General features: G+C 36.7%; 1 protein-coding gene across 1 annotated transcript in view; it reads left to right on the top strand.

The window, feature by feature from the left end:
- The window catches only part of MALRD1 (MAM and LDL receptor class A domain containing 1), a 648353-nt gene that overhangs the window by 171850 nt on the left and 455288 nt on the right, over window positions 1-21215 (top strand). The window contains exon 20 of the mRNA XM_070600827.1: window positions 16187-16274. Coding sequence (XP_070456928.1) covers window positions 16187-16274 — 88 coding nt within the window. The remainder of the gene's footprint in view (window positions 1-16186; window positions 16275-21215) is intronic.

Below are 21215 nucleotides of genomic sequence, written 5' to 3'. Positions count from 1 at the left end.
GGTGGTAGTTGAAAATATGGGATTGGATCATGCAGGAGCGATATTTAAAGTGTGAAGATCAAAGAGTGGATAGCAGAAATAGATGGCTCTTCAAGCATGGGTTTCAATCTCAAACTTTGACCAGCTGGCCAGGTGTGATAGGACAACACTTGCCTGGACTGGCCACACGACCCATGGCTTCTGTCCTGTAAGGAGGTGGGCTCTCCAGGCAGGTGCAACCCAGAAGTCTGGCAGAGCTTACGCCGTGGGGCCGCTCATGACCATTCGTAGATGAAGCCCTTTACTCCTTCCAGATTGACAATTCTTGGATTATTTCATGGGGCTCCTCAGAAGGCCCGTTAGGTTCCAACACAGCGATAGTGAAATCAGTTAAGTTATCCTTATAATCAGCCTTCCTTCCTTCCCTGTGTCACTCTGCCTTCACTCTTGCCTCCTGAGTTAACTTCTCAGATAATATGCCTGCTTTCAATACTTTTCCTCACATTAGGGAAAATATTTTAATATTCCCTTTACGTCTCCAAAGCCTAGACTCCTATGTATACAACCACCAAAAGCACATAAAAAGGAAGATTACTATACAGAAAATTTGGCTTTGCAGTTAAAGCTGTAATTTTCCAAAATACTTTAAACTCTTATTGAAGATGTATCTTTCTTTTTTATAAGCCTCACCTGAGAGTAGAATTCACTTAAGAGTATACCTGAGTATATTATATAAAATATATTTTGCCTTTCAAGAGTTTAGCTAGGACTCTTTTAAAATTGAAAGGATCTGCAAACATTCCTAGCACATTCTTTCCAGTTTCAGAATTGAGGTGAATGCAAAGCTCTTAAACTTTACTTTGATAGAAAGGAAATATGGTTCCTAAAAAGGCAACTTTCAAACAGGTTAGTCTCAATTATTTCACATTAAGTGATTTGCTTTTAAGACATTTTTAAGTTATTTACTTAAAAAATTAAAGATTGTGGAAGGAGCTTTGAATTGTCTTATTGATTCTGACTGTCAAAACAGTTTTAATCTATCCCAAGCATTTGCAAACCTTTCCTATCCAGAGGTGGGTAGTAAATATTTTAGGCTCCGCGGGCCATAGGCTTGCTGTTGCAATTACTCTTCAGAGTCATCGTAGTGTGAAAACAACTTAGAGAATAGAAACCAAATTGGTATGGCTGTGTTCCAATTTTTTAAAAAATAACTTTTTAAATAAGGCTTCCAATTAAAGAAAAAACCAAAACTTTATTTACAAGTTTGCTGACCCTTGATCTTTATAACCAGCCACTGTGGATTCCACAGGATCACCATAGTTTTCAGTGTTATAATAGAAGCAGGATTTTTGTTGTTGGTGGTGATCTTAGAAATTACATGTCATCCTTAGACATGATTCTTTGTTTTGTTTTTTTTTTCTGATTTTGCCTCATTACCAATTACCAATCTGAACATAACTGTTGAAAATTTCCAACCATTGTGATTTGTTTAAATTTAGACAATCAAACTTGCAGGCCTTTCTCTCTTACCCTGGAGACAGAACATACTGATTATTAGCTGAAAGGTATATTGGAAATGTATCAATTCTTACTGATCTTCTAGTTTTAGGAAGAGATACTAAGAACAAGCTTGGAGTAGAACCAGTCATCTGCTGATTCAGAAGGCTGAGATGTGGAATAATGGTTCTCTGATGAGGTTGAAACCAAAAAATAAATGTTTTCAGAGGCTTGATAGAATAGGTTGGAAAGAGATCACTAACACAAGAACGAAGGAGATGCAGAAAAATGTGAAAGTGAGTGTTTGAGAAGGGAAACCTTACTTTTAACTCAAAGATTCTTATGGATTGTGTGGGAGTGAATGTTCTATGCTTAAATTAAGCCAACGGAACCTCTTCTAATAATCTGTATATTATGAATGTTCATTCTCCTATCTAAAAATGTGTCCTAAACTAATATCTAATTTTCTAAAAGTAGCCCTTTTATCTATGCTTTAAAACATGTTAGGTGAGATTCTTTTTTCTTACCATATCAAATCATACTGTTCACACATATGATTTACAATTATTCCCCCACTGACTTCTTCCTCAGATCTTACCTTTCCTTGCATGCTTAGATAACTTTATGTAAAATTAATTTTTAAGAGATTAGTGAGAGGTGAAGCTTTGATTTCCATGTGAGTCAGAATTAGGAGAGCTCAAAAACTATTGATTTCTTTTAGAAGCCCATTGCTTACTTGCATTTTCTGTAGAACCAGCAGACATGTCAATATGCAACTCAGAAACCAAGCTGTTTTATATGCATACTTAGATTTTAGACTTACTTTGAGACTTAGTTATTGCAGAGTTCATCTGCCAGGCAAAATGCAGACTAATCTTTCTGTATCTTGGTCTTTAACACGTTTGAAAACTACCTGGGGGCTGGCCTGGTGGCGCAGCCATTAAATTTGCACATTCCGCTTCAGCAGGCTGGGGTTCACCGGTTCAGATCCCGGGTGTGGACATGGCACTGCTTGGCCCGCCATGCTGTGGCAGGCATCCCACATATAAAGTAGAGGAAGATGGGCATGGATGTTAGCTCAGGGCCTGTCTTCCTCAGCAAAAAGAGAAGGATTGGCAGCAGTTAGCTCAGGGCTAATCTTCCTCAAAAAAAAAAAAAAAAAGAAAAGAAAAGAAAACGACTTGGCCCTGGGTGTGAATTGAGAGCAAAGACAGCTGTCCCTGTCATGTGGACACCTGTCTGTACCTCCCGCAGAGGGAACAGTGAACCAAGACAATCAGGACAGAAGCAGTGAGAATGATATCTCAGCTGACTTTAAATTGCATTAAGGTAATTCCTGACTTCTGTCAGTGAGCTTGAAGCATTGTATATGCATATCTTTTAAAATCCTAGCAGTGAAAGCAGGTTTAAATAAATTCTATATTAAGTGGCTTCTGTATTGTGCTAGTTCTAATTTTCTTTCAACATCAAAATGTCATTAGAGGAGGCTCATTCATATTCCACATAAGCCTAAATACTGAGATCTCACTATCAGATGAAATATTATTTTAGCATAGGTAATGGGGGGGAACTAGAGAAAACAGAATAGATGCTTAGGAAGTAGAAACTTACAGGGAGCTCATCAACATTGAAACTAGTTTTCTCACAAGGCTTTAGTTGGTATACAGAAGGCTAGAAGATAGAACTAGGAATCCTCCGGACTTTAGGAAAAAGACAATAAAAATTTCCTTTTGAGCAATAAAATAAATCGGTATATAATACATATTCTCCTGGTCGCATGGTTGAATAGACATAAGTCTGGTCTAAGAGGCATTCATATCCTCTATCTTATCTTAGTTATCAGGCAGAATGCTTTCCATCTCTAGGGCATTTATCTTTGTATGTATGTGTGTCTAAAATATCTCAGTTATCAGGCAAAGGACTTTACTTCTCTAGGAATCCACTTTGCCCTCTGAAAGATAGAATTTGGATGAGATTAGTAGTTGTCAAATTTTCCTAGTTATCAGAAGCATCCGGAGTCTTTCAGAAAAATCTGGATCCTCATTCTGTACGTGTACTATATCAGAAGGTCCAGAAGGGAGTCCTAAGAATCTGTATTTTTAGTAAAAACCTTTGGTGATTCTGATGGTGAGATAAATTTGGGAAATATTAGATTAAATGATGTCTAAGTTAAGTGCCACAGTTATTTAATGTCTGAATCTATTTTTAAAATACTGGAAATGAATTGTAAATGTGCCTATTCATTCTAGCTTATCTCCTAAATAGCATAAAGTTGTCCATAGTCTCTCTTTAAGTTGCATTAAAAAGATACCGCTTAAATGTAGTTAATGGAAGATAATTGAATTATAATAAATTATGATGTTTTATACTCCTAATAAAAGCTTTTGTTAATGGTGAAGATTTTATCTGTGTTTTTAGTTCTATACAAAGGACTCTATCCCTTTGTATCTGAGGGACAACTGGCCATATCAGCTTGCTGGTACAATCTCTCCAGAATATTCCCCTCTACTTTATCTGCTCACCAAACATGCTTCTGATCTTGATTTGAACAAAAGGTTATCCTGCTGAATCACCAGAGAGTGCGGTGAGAGAGGCTTTCATAACTAATTCTCATTGTCAAGGGGGAGAAATATGCTAATTTGTCAGAAATTGATATTTGATTTTTATGCAATGCTTGATGTTTGGAAAAAAATATTAGTGAACAATGTCATCAGTCAGAAATAAAGAAATGTTCTCTATCACTTAGTTTAATATGAAGATGTGGCTCTGTATCAATGATGTTTCTTTTCTTGTTTTGATATTGACCAACACTGGGAATCTTATCACGCAAATACATCTGTTGAGAAGGGCTGCCACCTTGTTTGGTGAATTTTTTTTTTTTTGAGGAAGATTAGCCTTGAGTTAACTGCCGCCAGTCCTCCTCTTTTCACTGAGGAACACTGGCCCTGAGCTAACATCCGTGCCCATCTTCCTATGCTTTATATGTGGGACCCCTGCCACAGCATGGCGTGCCAAATGGTGCCATGATATGAATCTGCAAAGCCTGGGGTGCCAAAGCGGAATGTAAGCACTTCACCGGGCCAGCCCTGGTGAAACTTTTATGAACAATTTCTAGCAAAACGTTGAACAAATATCTATACAAATTTTTTTTCAAGAAAATTTAATTTTCCCAGCCAGTCTAGGTGATGCATCCAATCTCACAAACTCATGCTCCAGAAAGTTCTTCCTGAAAATTGAATTGATGAATAAAGATTTTTCCGTAGAAAGTCAGAGAACTTTTATATGAAAAAGCAGTTTGAACCATGTCGTTACAAAACAAGAAAAAGAAAAAGCTAAGAAATTAATGTCCCTTAGCATGATCAAAAATTAACAGCTTCGTTAAACTATTCTCTTAATATTTCTTACATTAAGACATAGTATAACTTAATAATAAAATATCTTTTAAATATTCAAGTGTAACTTGGTCTGCTTGGACTTCCCAGGGTATGAAATATATGTAAATTTTACTCTAGATCTCTATAATTAAAATTACCCACTTTTCCAACCCATTAGGGAGGGATATTTAGTTACTATGTTAAAGGGTCTGTAACATTTATGAATATTCCTGTGGGCTGTTCTTGCAATTCTGCAGTTTGATTGTCTGTTATATACTTTAGCCTTATCCTAAGCACAAATATTTGTGAAATTAAGGATTTTGATAAGATAGATTTCTCCCCCCTAAGCTACATTATAATACTCTTTATGTTGAAGTTAATGATCTAAATACCCTCAAATACTGCTTCGGTAATAAATAGTTTAGATGATTACTTCCATTTCTACGTGTAAGTAATAAGAAAGAAAAATTTAAAATCATATTTTTATTTCAAGAAAGTCAGATTTGAAGATTAATTGCAAAGTGCACATGTACCTGACAGCAGCAGATACTTAAAAGATACATTTCAAATGGCATGCTATAACTTTTTAAAGGACAGAATGTCATTAAAAGCATAGATTTCAAAAGCAATTATTTTAACTAAAGTGATATTTTGAAATCTAAATTGGAAAAAATGTGTCTGTTTTGGGAGAACATTTAGTATATAGGGCATGCTCATCTATGTTTAGACTTTGAGGTACAATTAGATATTAACGTGTCACTGATTAGCATCTTTTCATTTCAGCTTGAAGAATTCCTTTCAGCATTTCCTGGAAGGCAGGTCTAGTGGCCATGAACTCACCCAGTTTTTGTTTGTCTGGGAAAGCCTTTATTTCTCCTTCATATCTAAAGGATAACTTAGCTGGCTAAGTAAGTATTCTTGGCTGGCAATGTTTATCTTTTGACATTTTGAATATGTCATTCCACTGTCTCCTGGCCTGCAGAGTTTCTACTGAGAACTCCACTGATAGCCCAGTGGGGGTTCCTTTGTAGGTTATTTTCCTTTTTTTCGTTGACTGCCTTTAAGATTCCTTCTTTATCATTGGTTTCTGACAGTTTCATTATAATGCGTCTTGGAGAAGGTCTTTTTGCATTGAGATAATAGGGTGTTCTATTAGAGTTGTGGACTTGTATGTCCAATTCTTCCTCCACATTTGGAAAGTTCTCAGCTATTATTTTTTAAATAAACTCTCTGTTCTCTTCTCTTCTCCTTCTGGAACCCCAATTATTCAGATATTTGCTTTTTTGATGGAATCCCATGGCTCTTGTAGGATTTCTTCACTGTCTTTAAATCCTGCTTTTCTCTCCACTACTAACTGTATTGCAGTCATGTGTCACTCAGTGATAGGGGTAGGTTATGAGAAATGCGTTGTTAGGCAATTTCATCATTGTGCAAACATCATAGAGGATAAGGCAAACAAAATTTGCCACCCCAAAATGTATCTCTTCATCATTTGGGTTATTTTAGGCTGATTATGTTTGAGAAACAAAGGAATCAAAAAGTTTTTCTTGTTACCTCCTCCTTAAATACCTAAAAGAATTCAGATTAAAAAAACCTGTCTCAGGAAGCAAGCTGTCACCTTCAGCGTAACATAAACTAGGTGGTAGACAGGGAGAAAGCTAGAAAAGCCTGTATATTGGGCTCCCCTCTTTGTTCTTCTGTTTCGGTGCGGCCAAACACTCGTTGTCCAAACATTTGCTCCTTTTCACTTACCTGTGAGCTGCCTTCCTTCTCTTTGAAGTCGCTGACTCTCCCCACTTGCAACATCTTCTTTTGTCTTTAGCTAAGGAGAGTGTTCAAGGTACTTAGGATATTTGGCAAGTTACTCTGTTTTCCTGGGTTTCTCCCATACATACATGTTATTAAACTTTTGTTTGTTTATCTCCTGTTAACCTGTCTCTTGTCAATTTAATTCTTAGGCCATCCAGAAGAGTAGAGGAAAATTTCTTCCTCCCCTATAGCACTTAACATATCTAGATGGTATAGCCTACTATACATCTAGGCTACATGGTATTAATCGTATGGTACCACTGTCATATATGTGGTTAGTCATTGACTAAAATGTCATTATTCAGCATATGACTATATTTCTATATTCTTATCCTCCAAGTCACTTATTCTTTATTCTATCTGATCTGCCCTGCTACAGATGCTATTTCCTTCTTCATCTCATTTATTGAATTCTCCAGCTCCAGAATTTCTGTTTGGTTTTTCTTTATAATTTCAGTCTCATTAGTAAAGAACTCCCTCTGTTCACTAAATTTATTCCTGATTTTATTGAAATATCTGAGTTTTCTTGTAGCTCATTGAATTTCTTCATAACAGCTATTTTCAATTCTTTATCAGTTAGATCCTAGTATTCCTTTGAGTTCAGTGGCTGGAGAATTGTCATTTTCTTTTCATGATATCATAATTCCTTGATTTTTCACTTCATTGTAGCTATGAACTTCTGCTTTCATGTTTGAAATAGCAGACATCTCCTTAACTAAGCTTTTATGTTTTCTTTGGTTCTTAACAATTCACTAGGACTGGCTATCAGAAACCTTTCTCTTGTATTCCAGAAGGTGGCACTATAGCTCAAACGTGTGGTTTCTCCCCTGCCCACCAACCATTCCCTATTTTCTGAGCATGCTACCTGTTGACTGGAGCTGGCTGCCGTGGATGTTCTCAGGAGTGCATGCAAGGAGCCATCAGCAGAGCTGGGTGAGGGATGGGTCCAGCACCTGTGGACCTGGTAGGGAAATCCCCATAGGTGGCACTCTCAGAGGCACATGGGACTTTTTGCTGAGTGCAAGCCCTTCAAGGCCACTTGAAATTCTTATCTGCCTCTTTCTCAATATCCCCCCTTTCCCTGAGTTGCAGAGTTCCACTTTTGGTACTTTGCTACTTTGGATGCTAGTGGAGAGAGATGGCTTTGTCCAGTTGCATCCTTTCCAGCTGAGTTAGCTGGGCTGTCTCTCACTGGCTCCTCTTTCCTCAGTGGAGAAATTGCCTCTGTCACACAAATCAGCCCTGATGAGCACCTTCTTGGAGTGAGGCAGTACCAGGAAAGTTTCTCTTACCACATCTGCTGCTACCAAACTCACCTCCATTGCAACCAAACTTATATTTTTCTTTTTCTCCAATAGTGTGTTGGATTCTCCCTTTGGGGGGGCTGGACTTCCGCCAATTCTCTCTCTTGGGTGAATTCCTCCCCAATTTGGCACCCACTGCATCCTTTCTCAACTACTGTGAGAGGGATCCAGGCAGTTTCTCTGGTTCCTTTGGTTCAGTAGTCTGTATGGAGGCTTGTCCTATCTCCTACCAGCTATGCTGGTGAGCAGGATTCCTCCTGGCTCCCTTGGAGTAAGGTTCAAAGTCCAGAAACCCCCACAGAGATGCTCTTGTTCATGTATGGATGTTTAATTCATTAATTTAAAAAGAGGGATTAAAAGGAGGAATGTCTTTTGCTGCCATTTTGCTGACATCAATGGTCTAGACTCTTTTTTGAATGTTTTCGATGTCATTTTACCAAAACAGTCTATCTATGGACCTATGGGTGAGTTACTTAAACTTTCTGGGTCTCATTTATTCAAATAGAAAATACTGGTTTTGAATTATAAATACTCTTGAAGACCCCATTCAGTGCTTAAATTAAGGATTTTCAAAAAGATGTCGCAAGACTGCCTACGACTGATATAGATATCAAATATATATAGATCATTTAAAAGAAATCCCTCTAACAAATGAAATTTAAATTATTCTAGATAGGAAGTGATGCTTGAGAAATAGCTGGAGATTAAAGGGAAGGATCTGGAAATGTAGAAATAAGTAAATTTAACAATAGCAAAAGGAGGAAGAGCATAGCAAAACCATATAAGTACAGGTAGAAATTGAACTAAAATCCAGAAATGAGGCTGTGTAAGGAAGAGAAAGACACACCATTCCCTTTTACACAGGGATTTGTAAAAGAAAAAAGAAGCAGGATTTGTCACCAGTTTAGATGTGTAGGGTGAAATACTGTGACAACACAATGTGTTTTGTACCTTTTTGTATATTTGGTAATCGTATGCCACGATGAAACATGGGCAATATGGTATGACATCAAGAGTAACATCAGTAAGTTCAGTTGAAACTGGAAGTTCTACTTTTCCTTAATATATGCTTGCTAAGTGCTTGTCACTGAGCTAGGTGCTGTGTATAGTGCTGTGTGTCCCTCAGTGAGCCTCCTGGAGATTGTCCTTCAGGTCTCCTAGAGGAAGCAGACAAACATTGAAATGCACAAAATCTGATCTAATTAAAAATTATAGGAAGTTTGTAAAGGAGAATAGCTTCAGCTTGAGCACACATGGAAGGCTTCTCTGGGGAAGTCACATCTAAACAGAGACTTGAAATGGGATTTTTAATTCATAATGACTACTGGGTGAGTATTATGGGATATTGAACGAGAGCAAAGGACAAATGTGGGTTAATGTTTGGGTTTACATCTATGACTTTTATTTTTTTGCTTTGGGTCTGGATCACTTTAAGTTGCCACATAGAAGTAGGGGTGTATTTGGAGCCTCTTTTCACACCTCGCATGAGGGACACGTAATTATTTTTGTAAGAAGATTTGTTGTATATTAAAATAATAAACTACAGTTCTACTTCCTTTTCTTTAAATATTATCTTTAACGGTGTGGAGGATACAAAAGTGAGTCTGTTGATTGAAAAAAACATAACATTGAAGAATTTTAGAACTATGCTTCTTAGTTGATTGGGAAAGAATAACATTGAAGAATTTTGGAGTTATGCTTCTCAAATGAGAATTTAATGTTGGCGTATATGAACCAATCGCTTGGACACTATTACCTTATATTCTATTAAAATCTTATTATACGTCAGTGCATCATTTTTTAAATGATAAAAACACAATTTTCTGAACTTTTTAATCAATAGTTCTAAAACTTCTTCACTTTTCTCTCTCTAATATCGACCAGGCTTTTTTCAATTAAATGCATCTTTGTAACCTACAATCAAATCGTTTCCATATATTCTTAGGACTGGAGAAACTGACAACTATTTGTTCTCATTCAAATAACAGATGAGATGTGAAATGGGTTACGTGATATATGAGTCCCCAGAGGATGCTTTAAAATAGCATGTGAATTTGCAGAGTTTCAAGGAGCAAATTAGTTTCAAATTGATCAACATTTATCCCTTTTAAAATCCACTTAAGCAAGTTCCAGAAGGCACTGTTATGTATTAGAGGGGTCAAATAAAAAAACCTCACCCTGAATTTGGCCCTTCTCGTACACCTAAAAGGACAGAGAGAGAAATGTAGCTGAAATAATCATTGTGGTTTCTCAACCCTTTAAAAATCACGGAAAGCAAATCAATCTCATACAACCTGAATACGTAGAGATTTTTTTTTAGGTTTCTGTCTCAAGAAGAATAACAGAAAGAATTCTGTATAAATAAAGAAATATGAATACAACTTTGAATGATTCAACCACATCCCCCACTCAATTTTCAAAAAAATCTCTACCGTTAACAGAGCAGAAGCCCTGATGGGAAAAGATTTTTGTGGGTGGAGAAGGAGCTGGGCTAACAGCAGGTGGGTGGCCATCTCCAAAAGACTCCAACAAATTGCAATCATTCAGTCCAGAATATATAAAATGAAGTATTAGGCAGGAGAAAGGAAGCTGAATTGATATACACATTTCAATTTACACATACATGAAGGGGTCGTAGAGATTCCACACATTGAATACATCAGCCATGTAGCACTATCCAGCTACACTGTTGGGATATAATTCTCCATGGATTTCTTGTTTTCTTCATAGTTCAGCCTCTAAGCAAAGGGTCTATTCGAATAGCCTTTACCTGGAGACATCTGCCTACATTCCAGAAAAAGTACCATCGCTCCCTCCTTCTCGCCTTCTTTCTCTCTCACCTGGAGGGGAAGATGAGCAGATGAAACAGCAGCCTATGACAGCTAGAGTCTCCAGTGCTGGGGTTCCTCTTCTTGCACATGGCACAACCCACTGCATGTGCAGGAAAACATCTGGCCCTCATCATTTGCCCTGTGAGAATTAGGGAAGCAGTGGAAGGTATTTCTCTGGCTGGTGCTTTTTGCTGTCTCTCTGTCAGTGTGTGTGTGTGTGTGTGTGAAATAGTGGCAGTCTAACTTGTTATCTTGTGAGTAGGGTAAAGTCTCGGAGCCTTTCTAACCTAACATGCACAAGGAGTTGCAAACCCGAATGCTTATGAGGACCCAGCAAGGGACATGAATTGAGAGAAGTAGGTCAAGTGTATAATAGTAAACTGCTACTGACACTCAGCCTTAGAGGTAGTTGTATAATAGGGAGTAACGGGGACTGTGGCAACTGAGGGACCATATCTTCTTTTGAAACATCCTGCTTTTAAAATATTGGCAACCTGTTCTACTTGAAAGCACTGACTGGGGTAAACTAAACTCCTGGGAGCAAAGTTGTCACAATTTAGTCCTCTCTGTCCTAGATGGTGAGAAGCTGGAAGAAAGGGATGACATTTTTTTTTCTCCTTGGTAACAATGGAAACACTTGGCACAATGGCAAAGTAGACACTCATTGAAGGATCAAAAAGTCTTAGCAAGCCATACATTATAAAGCCTGACATTAGCTAAGAAGAAATACAGTATAATACCAAAAGATCAACAAAAATTTTGCCATGATTTTTGCCCAAAATAGGCACTCAGATGGGGTAGACATCAGATTTTTTCTTTTAAGTAATTCTTTTGTAGTACTTGCCCTACTTATCTGTCCTAGCATTTTCTTTCATCTCTGCTAGTGCCACAATTTTATTTTTATTATCCCTTTCTGTGCTCAGTGCATGCACACTTTAGATATAGTTTGTATGGCCCATGTTTAATGATAAATGGTTTTCATAAGTGTAGTGTAATAATTGGAAGACTCTAATTATTCTATGCTTTTTTGTATGTGATATGGCCAGAGACAGGGAGTTAGAAACATAAAATTTCTCAGACAAAAATTTGAGTATTATTTCATAGAGATGGTTTTCAGGGTTATATAAAAAATTCCAAACATGATTAAAATCTTTTTATGTTGAACCTAGCAAATATTTCCCTAAGTATTACCCTAGAAAGGTTGAGATTTTTAGTTGACTTTCTAGGAGCCCCTAAAGTTGTAGGTTATGTGATAAAATAATGGATAGTTATTCAACTGTGTTTATAGGAGTTTCACTACTTCAGCTTTTAGTCAGTTGTGAAAACAGGCTAGAAGAGAGTTTTTATAATTTCTTTCGTTTTTTTTTGTATCTACATTTTAAATTATGGGAATACTAAATGGAAATAAGTAAATACCTTTAAGAAGTATAAGGGAAAATATAAATCTTTGTTCTCTGGAAAATTATTAGTGGATAGCAAGAGAAGAGTTTTCATAGCTGAATTGAAAAGTACATTGAGATACTTGGGATTACTATATACTAATTATAAAATGTGATGCATTAAATTAGCAATTTAAAAAATAGTAAAGTAATATTTGAGATACTGATGATTTATGGCAATAAGTGTAGAATAAATCTTTTTACTTGTTTATTGAGGTATAATTTATATAAGTAAAATTCATCCTGTTTAGATGAGTGGTTCTATGAATTTCAGCAAACTTATGCAGTCGTGTAACCACTTCCACAAGTAAAATAGAATATATTTCCATCATCCCCCCAGATTTCCCTTCCTCTAAGTTCTCAATCCCCTCCCTCTTGCCCCAGCCCCTGGCGACACTAATCTGATTTCTTTCCCTATAGTTCTGTCTTTTCTAGAATGCCATATAAATGGATTGATAAAGTACACAGACTTTTGCATCTGGCTTCTTTTACTTTCAAAGGTATAATGCTTTGGGGATTCACAGATACTGTTGCACATATCATTCATTTGTTCCCATTTATTGCTGAGTGCTGTTTCATTGTATAGATCTACCACAAGCTGCTTTTCTGTTTAACAGTTGAGGGATATTTGGATTATTTCCAGCTGTCGGAGGTCATAAATAAAGCTGCTGTGGACTTTGTAAACAGGTTTTCATTTAGAGGTGTCTTCATTTCTCTTGGGTAAACATATAACTACTTGTAGGATTGCCACATCATATGGAGATGTATGTTTAATCTTATAAGAAACTGCCAAACCATTTTCCCAAGTGGCTGAACCATTTTGGATTCCCATCAGCAATGCTTTGGAGTCCCAGTTGCTCCACACAGGATATGGGCTTTTTCTATATTTTAAACAGGAATTCCTTTCTTTTGAGTCTCTCTGAACATGGATTATGTTAAAAATTGATATATTACATTGGAATTTTCTATTCTTTTCCAAACACAGGATACTTAAAAGTGGTGTCAGTTTGAATTAATTCCATTTTTTCTTTCTTATGAGTTAATAGAACCTATAATATATATGTTAGAAAATTGAAGATATTTTGGTAAAAATTATGATTAAATTGTCTTGCATATACATGATGACAGTAGTTTCCATATCATTTAAACATTTTGGTCAATAATTCAGAGTTTCCTAAATATTCAGAAAAATGAGTTCAGGCAAGTCTCCAAAGCTTTATTCATATTTGAGTCTTTGGTTATATTAGAACTGAAAGTCCAATGTAGTTGTACAATGTAGTCCACTCCATCTTTATTTGAAGCATGCAGGAGTCCATGAAAAGAACAACATAGAGGAGCTGGATTCCTTCATGATTTCCAAGCCTGTGATATTTCTGGTGTAAGTAGAATTGGCCTCTACAGGTAATGCAGGTCATTTAGAGCAAAGCTGGATTTTCAATTGCCCTTTAAGTCATTCAGAAAAGTACTAATGAAACTTAGGAGTGAAATTTGGCTTCTGTAATTTTCAGAAAGGCAATACTGCCTTTCATGCAATAATGTTTGTGTTTTAATATCCTTCCATTTATTCTGGAAAAACACCGGAAATGAAAGTGAATTTTGTAGAATAGAGACACTTTGGTTTGGTCTTTTTGTGACTGTTTTCTTAGGTCTAATTTCAGGGGATAATTTGCAAAGCTTTTTGCAAGACTAAATTAAATATAGGACAAAAGTAGAAGTAAACCTTAACATTCATAACTTTTTCTCAAGATGTGGTTTGTTATCAAGTAGGTTTTTTTTTAAAAAAAAGACTGGCTTACTTAAGTATTCAAACAAGGCTGAGACTGCAATTATATATACAACTAGACATTTTTAGTATCTCAATTTGAAACTGTTGTTCATTATTTCTCAAGCATGCTAAAATTTAGAGGGTTTAGAAATTGAAGATATCTTGGTAAAAATTATGATTAAATTGTGCCTTAGAGCAAGACCCAACTATCTTCTGTCTTGATTATTTCTCTCTTCCCGTTGGCATTGAGTGCTGTAGAAGCAATATTAAAATGCTCATCATGTAATGTGAAGTAAACTCTAGTACAGATAAGCCTTGTGTAGACAGCATCCACTCAGAAATGCTGCTTACCTGGTGTGGCCCACAAAGGAGAAAATTTCTAATTTTCATAAATGGTGAATTCTTTAACTTGTGACTACGTAAAGACGACAAAAGAAATACTTTGGAATAGCTGAGTTTACACACTCAAATGGAGCTATGTATGACTATACATATCCCTAAAGTTAGCATACAGATATTTATATGTACAGTCACTATGCTTTCCATTAACTTTGGGATTCTGATGTCACTTTTCTATCCCTTCTCGTTAATAAACTAAGATAATCATAAGCAATGTAGCCAAGTCAATAGTGCTTATTCTTATTTATCTGCATTTTCTTCTTGCATCTTCTGAGCCTTTTGTTAGCATGTTCTATGTTGTATTGCAGTGGGGTAGACATATATGGATCTAAGGAATTTATTAGTAATTAATTAGCCATTGCTTATGCCTTTTTACTGTTGTTCATCCAAGTTCAGTCTTTTTTTCTATAAAACAAAAGATATTTTCTTACGGTATGTTTTGCCAAATTCTGACTGCTGGCTTTTGTTTATTAGAAGAATTGTATGATTTTGTACTGACTGTTCTTTCTGCATTTTGTTTTCTCTACCTGTACTATTTCTTTGAATTACGCTGGTGGTGAAAAGAAGAATGCATTTTATGTTTGGAGTGATCCATTGCAAAGCAGCAAAACCCTTCCTGTATGGCACCATTAAATGTTTCTCAGGACATATTAGGTGGGCTCTATTTGCCCATTAGTTAGATGAATAAACCTTTCCCAAGGTGATTCATTTCCTCAGTGACAAATCAGGGAGAAAATCCTAGTCGTCCTCAAGGAAGACTAGAAAGTTGGAGGAAGATGTCCACAGGTTTGAGGTCAGTCATTTGACCTTTTAAAACTTTCTCTCCTTTAACTAGCCCATCAATAAATAATGTACAAGACCACTTTTAATGGAAGATAGAATTTGAAAAATGAAGTAAAATTTCCATTCCCACATATAGCATTTGCGAGCAAAAATGAAACTGAAACATATTTACATAAAATGGTGGAAAACAGGAACATGACTTTTAAGTTTGATTTTGCTTAAAATTCTTCATTATTAAATTCCTAGTAAGGAATTCCTAGTAAGTATGCAACCTATTTGCATAAGTATTAAAATGATTCATCATGATTAATTCCATTATAGTAAATCTCAGCCCTAATCACAGTTTGCCACGTCCTAGAGTGGTTCGTCAGTATTTCATCTTTTGCTGGAGTTTTGGTGGATTGCAGCCCCTATAGCAGCACGGGTGTCATCAGAGTTCACGGTGATTAATGTGGTTCTGAAGGAGATCTAATAACGATTAGCCACTTTCACAAAGTGTTACAGAAGAAGGTCGATGTGAGAAAAATTTTAAAGCTCTTAAGTGTACATTCTAGGAAGCACCTCTGGCCGCAAATTGGATTTCTTAAGGCATGAAGAGGTTTAAGCTTGGAAACAGATGAACTACCAAGGGATAGGTGGGAAAGCAGACAGTAATTTGCCTTCAAATGCTTAAAAGATTGGAAGAAAACAGGGCAAGTCTAGAACTCATGGTTGAAAGTTATAGGGAATTAGATATTGATCTGATGTATTGAAATTTCAGAAAATCAAAACTCATTGTAAACAGAATGGGCTTCATAGGTATAATGGGCCCAATAAAGTATGAAGCTTCCTGTTACTAGAAGAATTTAGGTCAAGACGAGGTGCCTACTTTTGGAGATTATTGCAAAGTATTTTTTAATGGTTCAGAAGAGAGTTCTCTTTAAGTAAACTCTGAATTTCTTTACAACCATGAGATCCCGTAAATTAATTTCCTCCAATGACAGCAAATTTCTTCTGTTTTTCTTAGATTTTGGTGGAGGCTTCAGTGGGAGATGGCTTCACTGGAGACATTGCAATTGATGATTTGTCATTTATGAACTGTGCCCTCTACCCTGGTAAGGAAGAATATTTCAATAGATGAGTATTTTCAAACTTGTTATTTGAAAAAACTGCCAAAGAAATCAATATTCCAAAATACCTTCATTTCTATTCTCTCAAATATATTAACCCTAGAAACAATTCCTGTAAATCTTTGCTGGTAATTAGTCTTCAAATCTTTGAAAACATGGTAAAGAGGGTTGGATCGGTTGTGTTTATGTCTCCTCACACGCAAAATATTAGGAAATCACGTCTGAAGTTAAACTGTAATTTCATTATATTTGGGGGATTATAATAACCAAACTGTTTGCCTTACCATTAGTTATTTTGGAGACTTTTTTAACCTCTCAATCACCTTCAGTGAAGTTTTATTCTTAGGCTGTGCTTTAAATATTCCTAAGGATTGTTTTCAACCATTTCCTCTCCATATTTTAGATTTCTTTTAAAACACTAATACATGTTTTCCAGATTTCTGTCTCCCTCCTCAACCATTCGGCTGAACTCCAGACTTACGTACTGAGCACTTACTCAGCATCTCAACTTAGATGTCTGATAGGCATCTCAAAGACAACAGGGAAAATAACCTGAAACAAATACATCCCAGGGAAAAATCATTCTGGGCAGTGCATAGTGATCTAGTAGGACTGGATATCAGGTTCTTGGAGGATGATTCTGGCACTGAGGCTGGAGGCTATTAAGTTGCTTGACAAGGGGGAGCACAGTCTCCTTGCTGGAGTTATCAGAGATCAGGGACTGGGTAATTTAAAAAGCAATTGCAATGATCCATGTAGAGAGCACTTTCATATGCTGAAAACTTAACCTCCAGCCCTGTTCTATCACCATAGTGTTGTTGGTCAGACGAGTACCAGCCTCTTCTCAGATATAATTAGAGGGCTGGATTCCAGTTCTTTCCCTTGTTAGGTAACACAGCTCTGATCCTCCACTTCATCACTCTGGCAGGATTAATTATCTTAATCACTGTGTGTATTGGTTTCCACGGAACTCTGCAGAAAGCCAGTCCCTCTGTGGAAAGCCAGGAAGAAGGAAGTCAGAATTGAACAAGTTTCCCTTACTTCTCAATGTCTGAAAGTAAATTCTTGCTTACCAATTGCCCCTCAATCCTGCCATTCTTCCACGCCTCCATATGTTAGTAAATGACAATTTATTTCTAGTTGCTTATTCTTCATTAACAAATCTGGTCAGCCACCAGCTTCAGATATATCCAAAGTCCACTATGTCTTATTGCTCTCACTACTCCCCCAAGCCACCATTGTCTCTGCATGGATTATTGCAGTTGCTTTTTAAATAATCTCTCTGCTTCTACCCTTGAGCCATATAATCTATTCTCAAAACAACAGCCAGAATGATCCTTTTTAGACTTAGATAAGATTATGTCACCGGATCATCAGTCTTCCCGTGGCATCTTATCTCATTCAGAGCAAAAGTTGAACTTCTTCCAATTGCTCCCAAGGAGCAAACAACTGATCCCCTGTAGCTCTCTGACTTTGCCCCGACCCCTGTGCCTCTATTTGACTTCTCTCAAGTACAAGGCCCCTCAGCTAGTCCTGGAGTTCTCTAACCCATTTATGCCTCTGCTCAAAAGTTTCTTCTTTAGCAAAGCCTTCTCTGAACACTACACACACACTCACACAGAGTCTCTTCCTTATCTGATATTTTCTATCTCCTTTTGCTGTGTTATTTTTCTCCATAACGCCTATCCCCCATATAGTTAAATTTCTGTTTTTCCCACAATAATGTTAGCTGCGTAAGAGCAGAGATTTTACCTGCACACTGCCTTATCTCCAGCAGCTTAAATAGTATGTGGTACTTAAGAGTACTAAGTAAACATCTGTTGGATGGATGGGTGGAGAGATGGAGAGATGTCTATATCTTTTTAAGTGTGTTATATACTTTTGTTATATATTTTAGTTATTAGTATTGCTAAAACATTAAGTACATCTCTATGCAAGGTACTATGTTATGTGTCGGTCAGCTTTTCTTGGAAGCCAAATTTCAGTGGCTTGAAACCATAAGCATTTATTTCTTGCTCTTAAGTGTGTGGGTTGGCATATAACAATAACAGCAAAAATATGTATTTCTTGTTCATAGCTCTTTATAAGTCCACGTAGCCCCAAGCTGTGTATCTCTGTTCCATGTGTCCTGTCTGGGACCAAGGCTGAAGGACCAAGTGTCTATCTGACACAGTCTGTTCTCAAGTCAGAGGGTTGGAAAAAGAAAGCACACTTAAAACTTCTGTTGGGACATGGTATGTATCATGTCTGCTTAAGTCCATCGGTCAGAGTGAACCACGTGATTAAGCCTAATAATGAGGCCTGGAGTATTCTCCAGGGACAGGGAGCTTGGCAAGAGTAGGGAATACAGAAAATCCTTACATGAGAGGTAGCTTATAACTGGGCACAATAATACCATCTACTGCTCTATATATCATGTCATATAATCCTATCACCTTTTAGGAGTCTAGAATAGTGCCTGGCCCATCATTGGTGAATGGGTGTTGAATGTTGAATAGGATTGATGCCTTTGTTTTCCCCATGTTATGGAGCAAACTGAGAAGGAGATACCTGGCAAAGGCTACCTAACCATATGGCAGAATATGACGTCTGCTTCTTGGGCCCATAGTGTTAACCACTGTTATGCCGCTCATCAAATACGCTAACTTCACAAGGAAGAGAATCCAATTTCGATTTTGCAAGTGTGAAAAATTAAACTTAAGGAGAATAAGTGACCTGGAGGAGAATACACAATTGAGGCCTGGAATAGGATTTTTACCTAAGCGTGTCTGATTTCAATGGTCAGAGCTTCTCCCAAATTGCCTTCCACTCTGAGTTTAGGGAGAATCACTGTGACCCAAGTGGCACAGAAGACCGAAAAAAAGAAAAACCAGAGAGGCAGCACAAGTCACCATTTGTACTGTTGCTGAACCAATTATCCAGCTAAATACATTCTGTGGCTGATGTTTCCAAGTTGGAGGGAGAAGAGCTGCCAGAAACAAAGGCAGAGATGTGGAATATCAGTCACAGACCATTAGTACTGATTTTCTGCTTCAAGCTTGGGAAGAAAAATATGGAATTCTAAAAAGTGTCTGAACTGTGTGGTTTTCATGCTGGCTTCAAAACAAAAGAAATGTTGGGTTGAAACCACAAAGCCTGTTATAGGCATAGGTTTCATAAGGGAATTTGATGTAATCTTGCCATAAGATGAAAATGAAAATAAAAAACTGGCTCAATAAAAGTATTCCTCTTGATGATTATCAGTCAATTTTTTTTCACGACACCATGTTAGCTGTGGTAGGATTAGAGCTCCTCGGTTCACCTACAGACATTGATTTGCTTTTAGTATAAACTGATTATTTATCTACAACACATTTCCTCCTTGGCTGATAAAACAAAACAAAACTAATAGAAACTGAAAAAATATATACTCAAACACAAAAGGCTGAGCTAATCCCCAAAGTGTGGATTTGTACGTTACCTGTAATTTTTATTTTATATTATAAAAGTGACTAAAGTGGAGTAGATTATTTCCTTTTTACCTATTAACTCAAAATCAGCCTTTCTTTCCCCTATGCCTGCCTTGATGACATTAGTATTCTCTAGCAACCCAGGATTGAAATTCCACAGTCATCCTTGGCTCTCCCCTTAAACTTGCCCACCTCCAAATCCTGCTAACTCCAACTCCAAAATACTTCTCACATCTGTTCTGTTTTTTCTGTTACCTCTGCCATGACCCTGGTTCAAGACAGCATTGACTGGAAAGGTAAGCTTTTTGACCACAAACTTTTATTTTTTTTCCCCCAATAGTTTTTAGGCAATAAACTTAGTTTCTTTTCACTTTGTCCTAAAACATCATTGTTTGCTCTTCCAGGTCAACTCTTTCTCATTTTCTAACTTCTAGTTGTTTCTAACAATTTTCAAATCTGTTCTCAATTTTGGATTGTACTTCCTTTGTTTTAATCCTTTGATGATATAGACTCTTAGTTAAACCTAATCTAGGAAAGAAAAGACATTTTAGGCAAAATTAATTGCATTTTTAGGGAAAGTAGGCAAACTTAACCATGCGATAGAATCCTTTGATTCTTTGCATCAGTGTATGATGATATTGTCCATTCTCGGAGCAGATAATGATGAAGAATGATGGCAAAGTTAAATAGCTTTCCTCTCACCTTGAATCAGACCTTCAGAGGAGATGATTAAGTAAAGAATGTTGCCAGATATTCATATTAAAAGACAAGTGTCCCAAAGGAAGTATCTGTTTCACATTACTCTTTCTATCCTACATGAGAAAAGCAAGAAGTATGTTACCTCCAGCAGAACGTATATGACAGTTTTCTTTCTTACATCAAAGATGTTTGGTGAGGTAGCTGAGTTATTTGGAAAAATAAAGTCATGACTACATGGCATCATGACATATTGTTTGCAAACTGAAAAAAATTGCTCATGCACTTTTCATCCTGTTGTAAAATTTCAGAATTAAGCATGCATATTAGAATTATTATTTACTAGAGTTATTAATTATTAGAATGAATATCAGTATCCAGCGTATTAGTGTTTTATTTTTCCCAGGAAAGTTGTTTACTAAGTCATTGGCGTATGTTGCAACTGATGATGGCTTAAAATTGGGAAACTATGGTAATTTTTTATAGGATACTTAGCAACAATTTTTATGATGTCTTCTGCCACCTGCTGAATGATTTTTGTGGTTGTCAAACCGACTGAGTTGATTGAGTTTTTGGCATCCCTCCTCATTAGCCTTAGTTTCTCACCAGCTTTATTTATAAACGCTTTTCAAGTCTCTCTTCTTTCTGCAAAGAGTAATGTTTGTTTCAGTGTGAATAAAAAGGCCCGGGGAAAAGTGTGTACTTTGTCTTCACTTTTAAGATATCACCTGCAGCTTTTCACCTTATAATACTAAGCTGTTTGGTGTGTCCATTGTATTTG

The sequence above is a fragment of the Equus przewalskii genome, chromosome 30, assembly GCF_037783145.1.
Source record: "Equus przewalskii isolate Varuska chromosome 30, EquPr2, whole genome shotgun sequence".
NCBI lineage: Eukaryota > Metazoa > Chordata > Mammalia > Perissodactyla > Equidae > Equus > Equus przewalskii.
The sequence above is the reverse complement of the archived record's forward strand: the minus strand, read 5'-3'. Positions and strand labels throughout refer to the sequence as shown.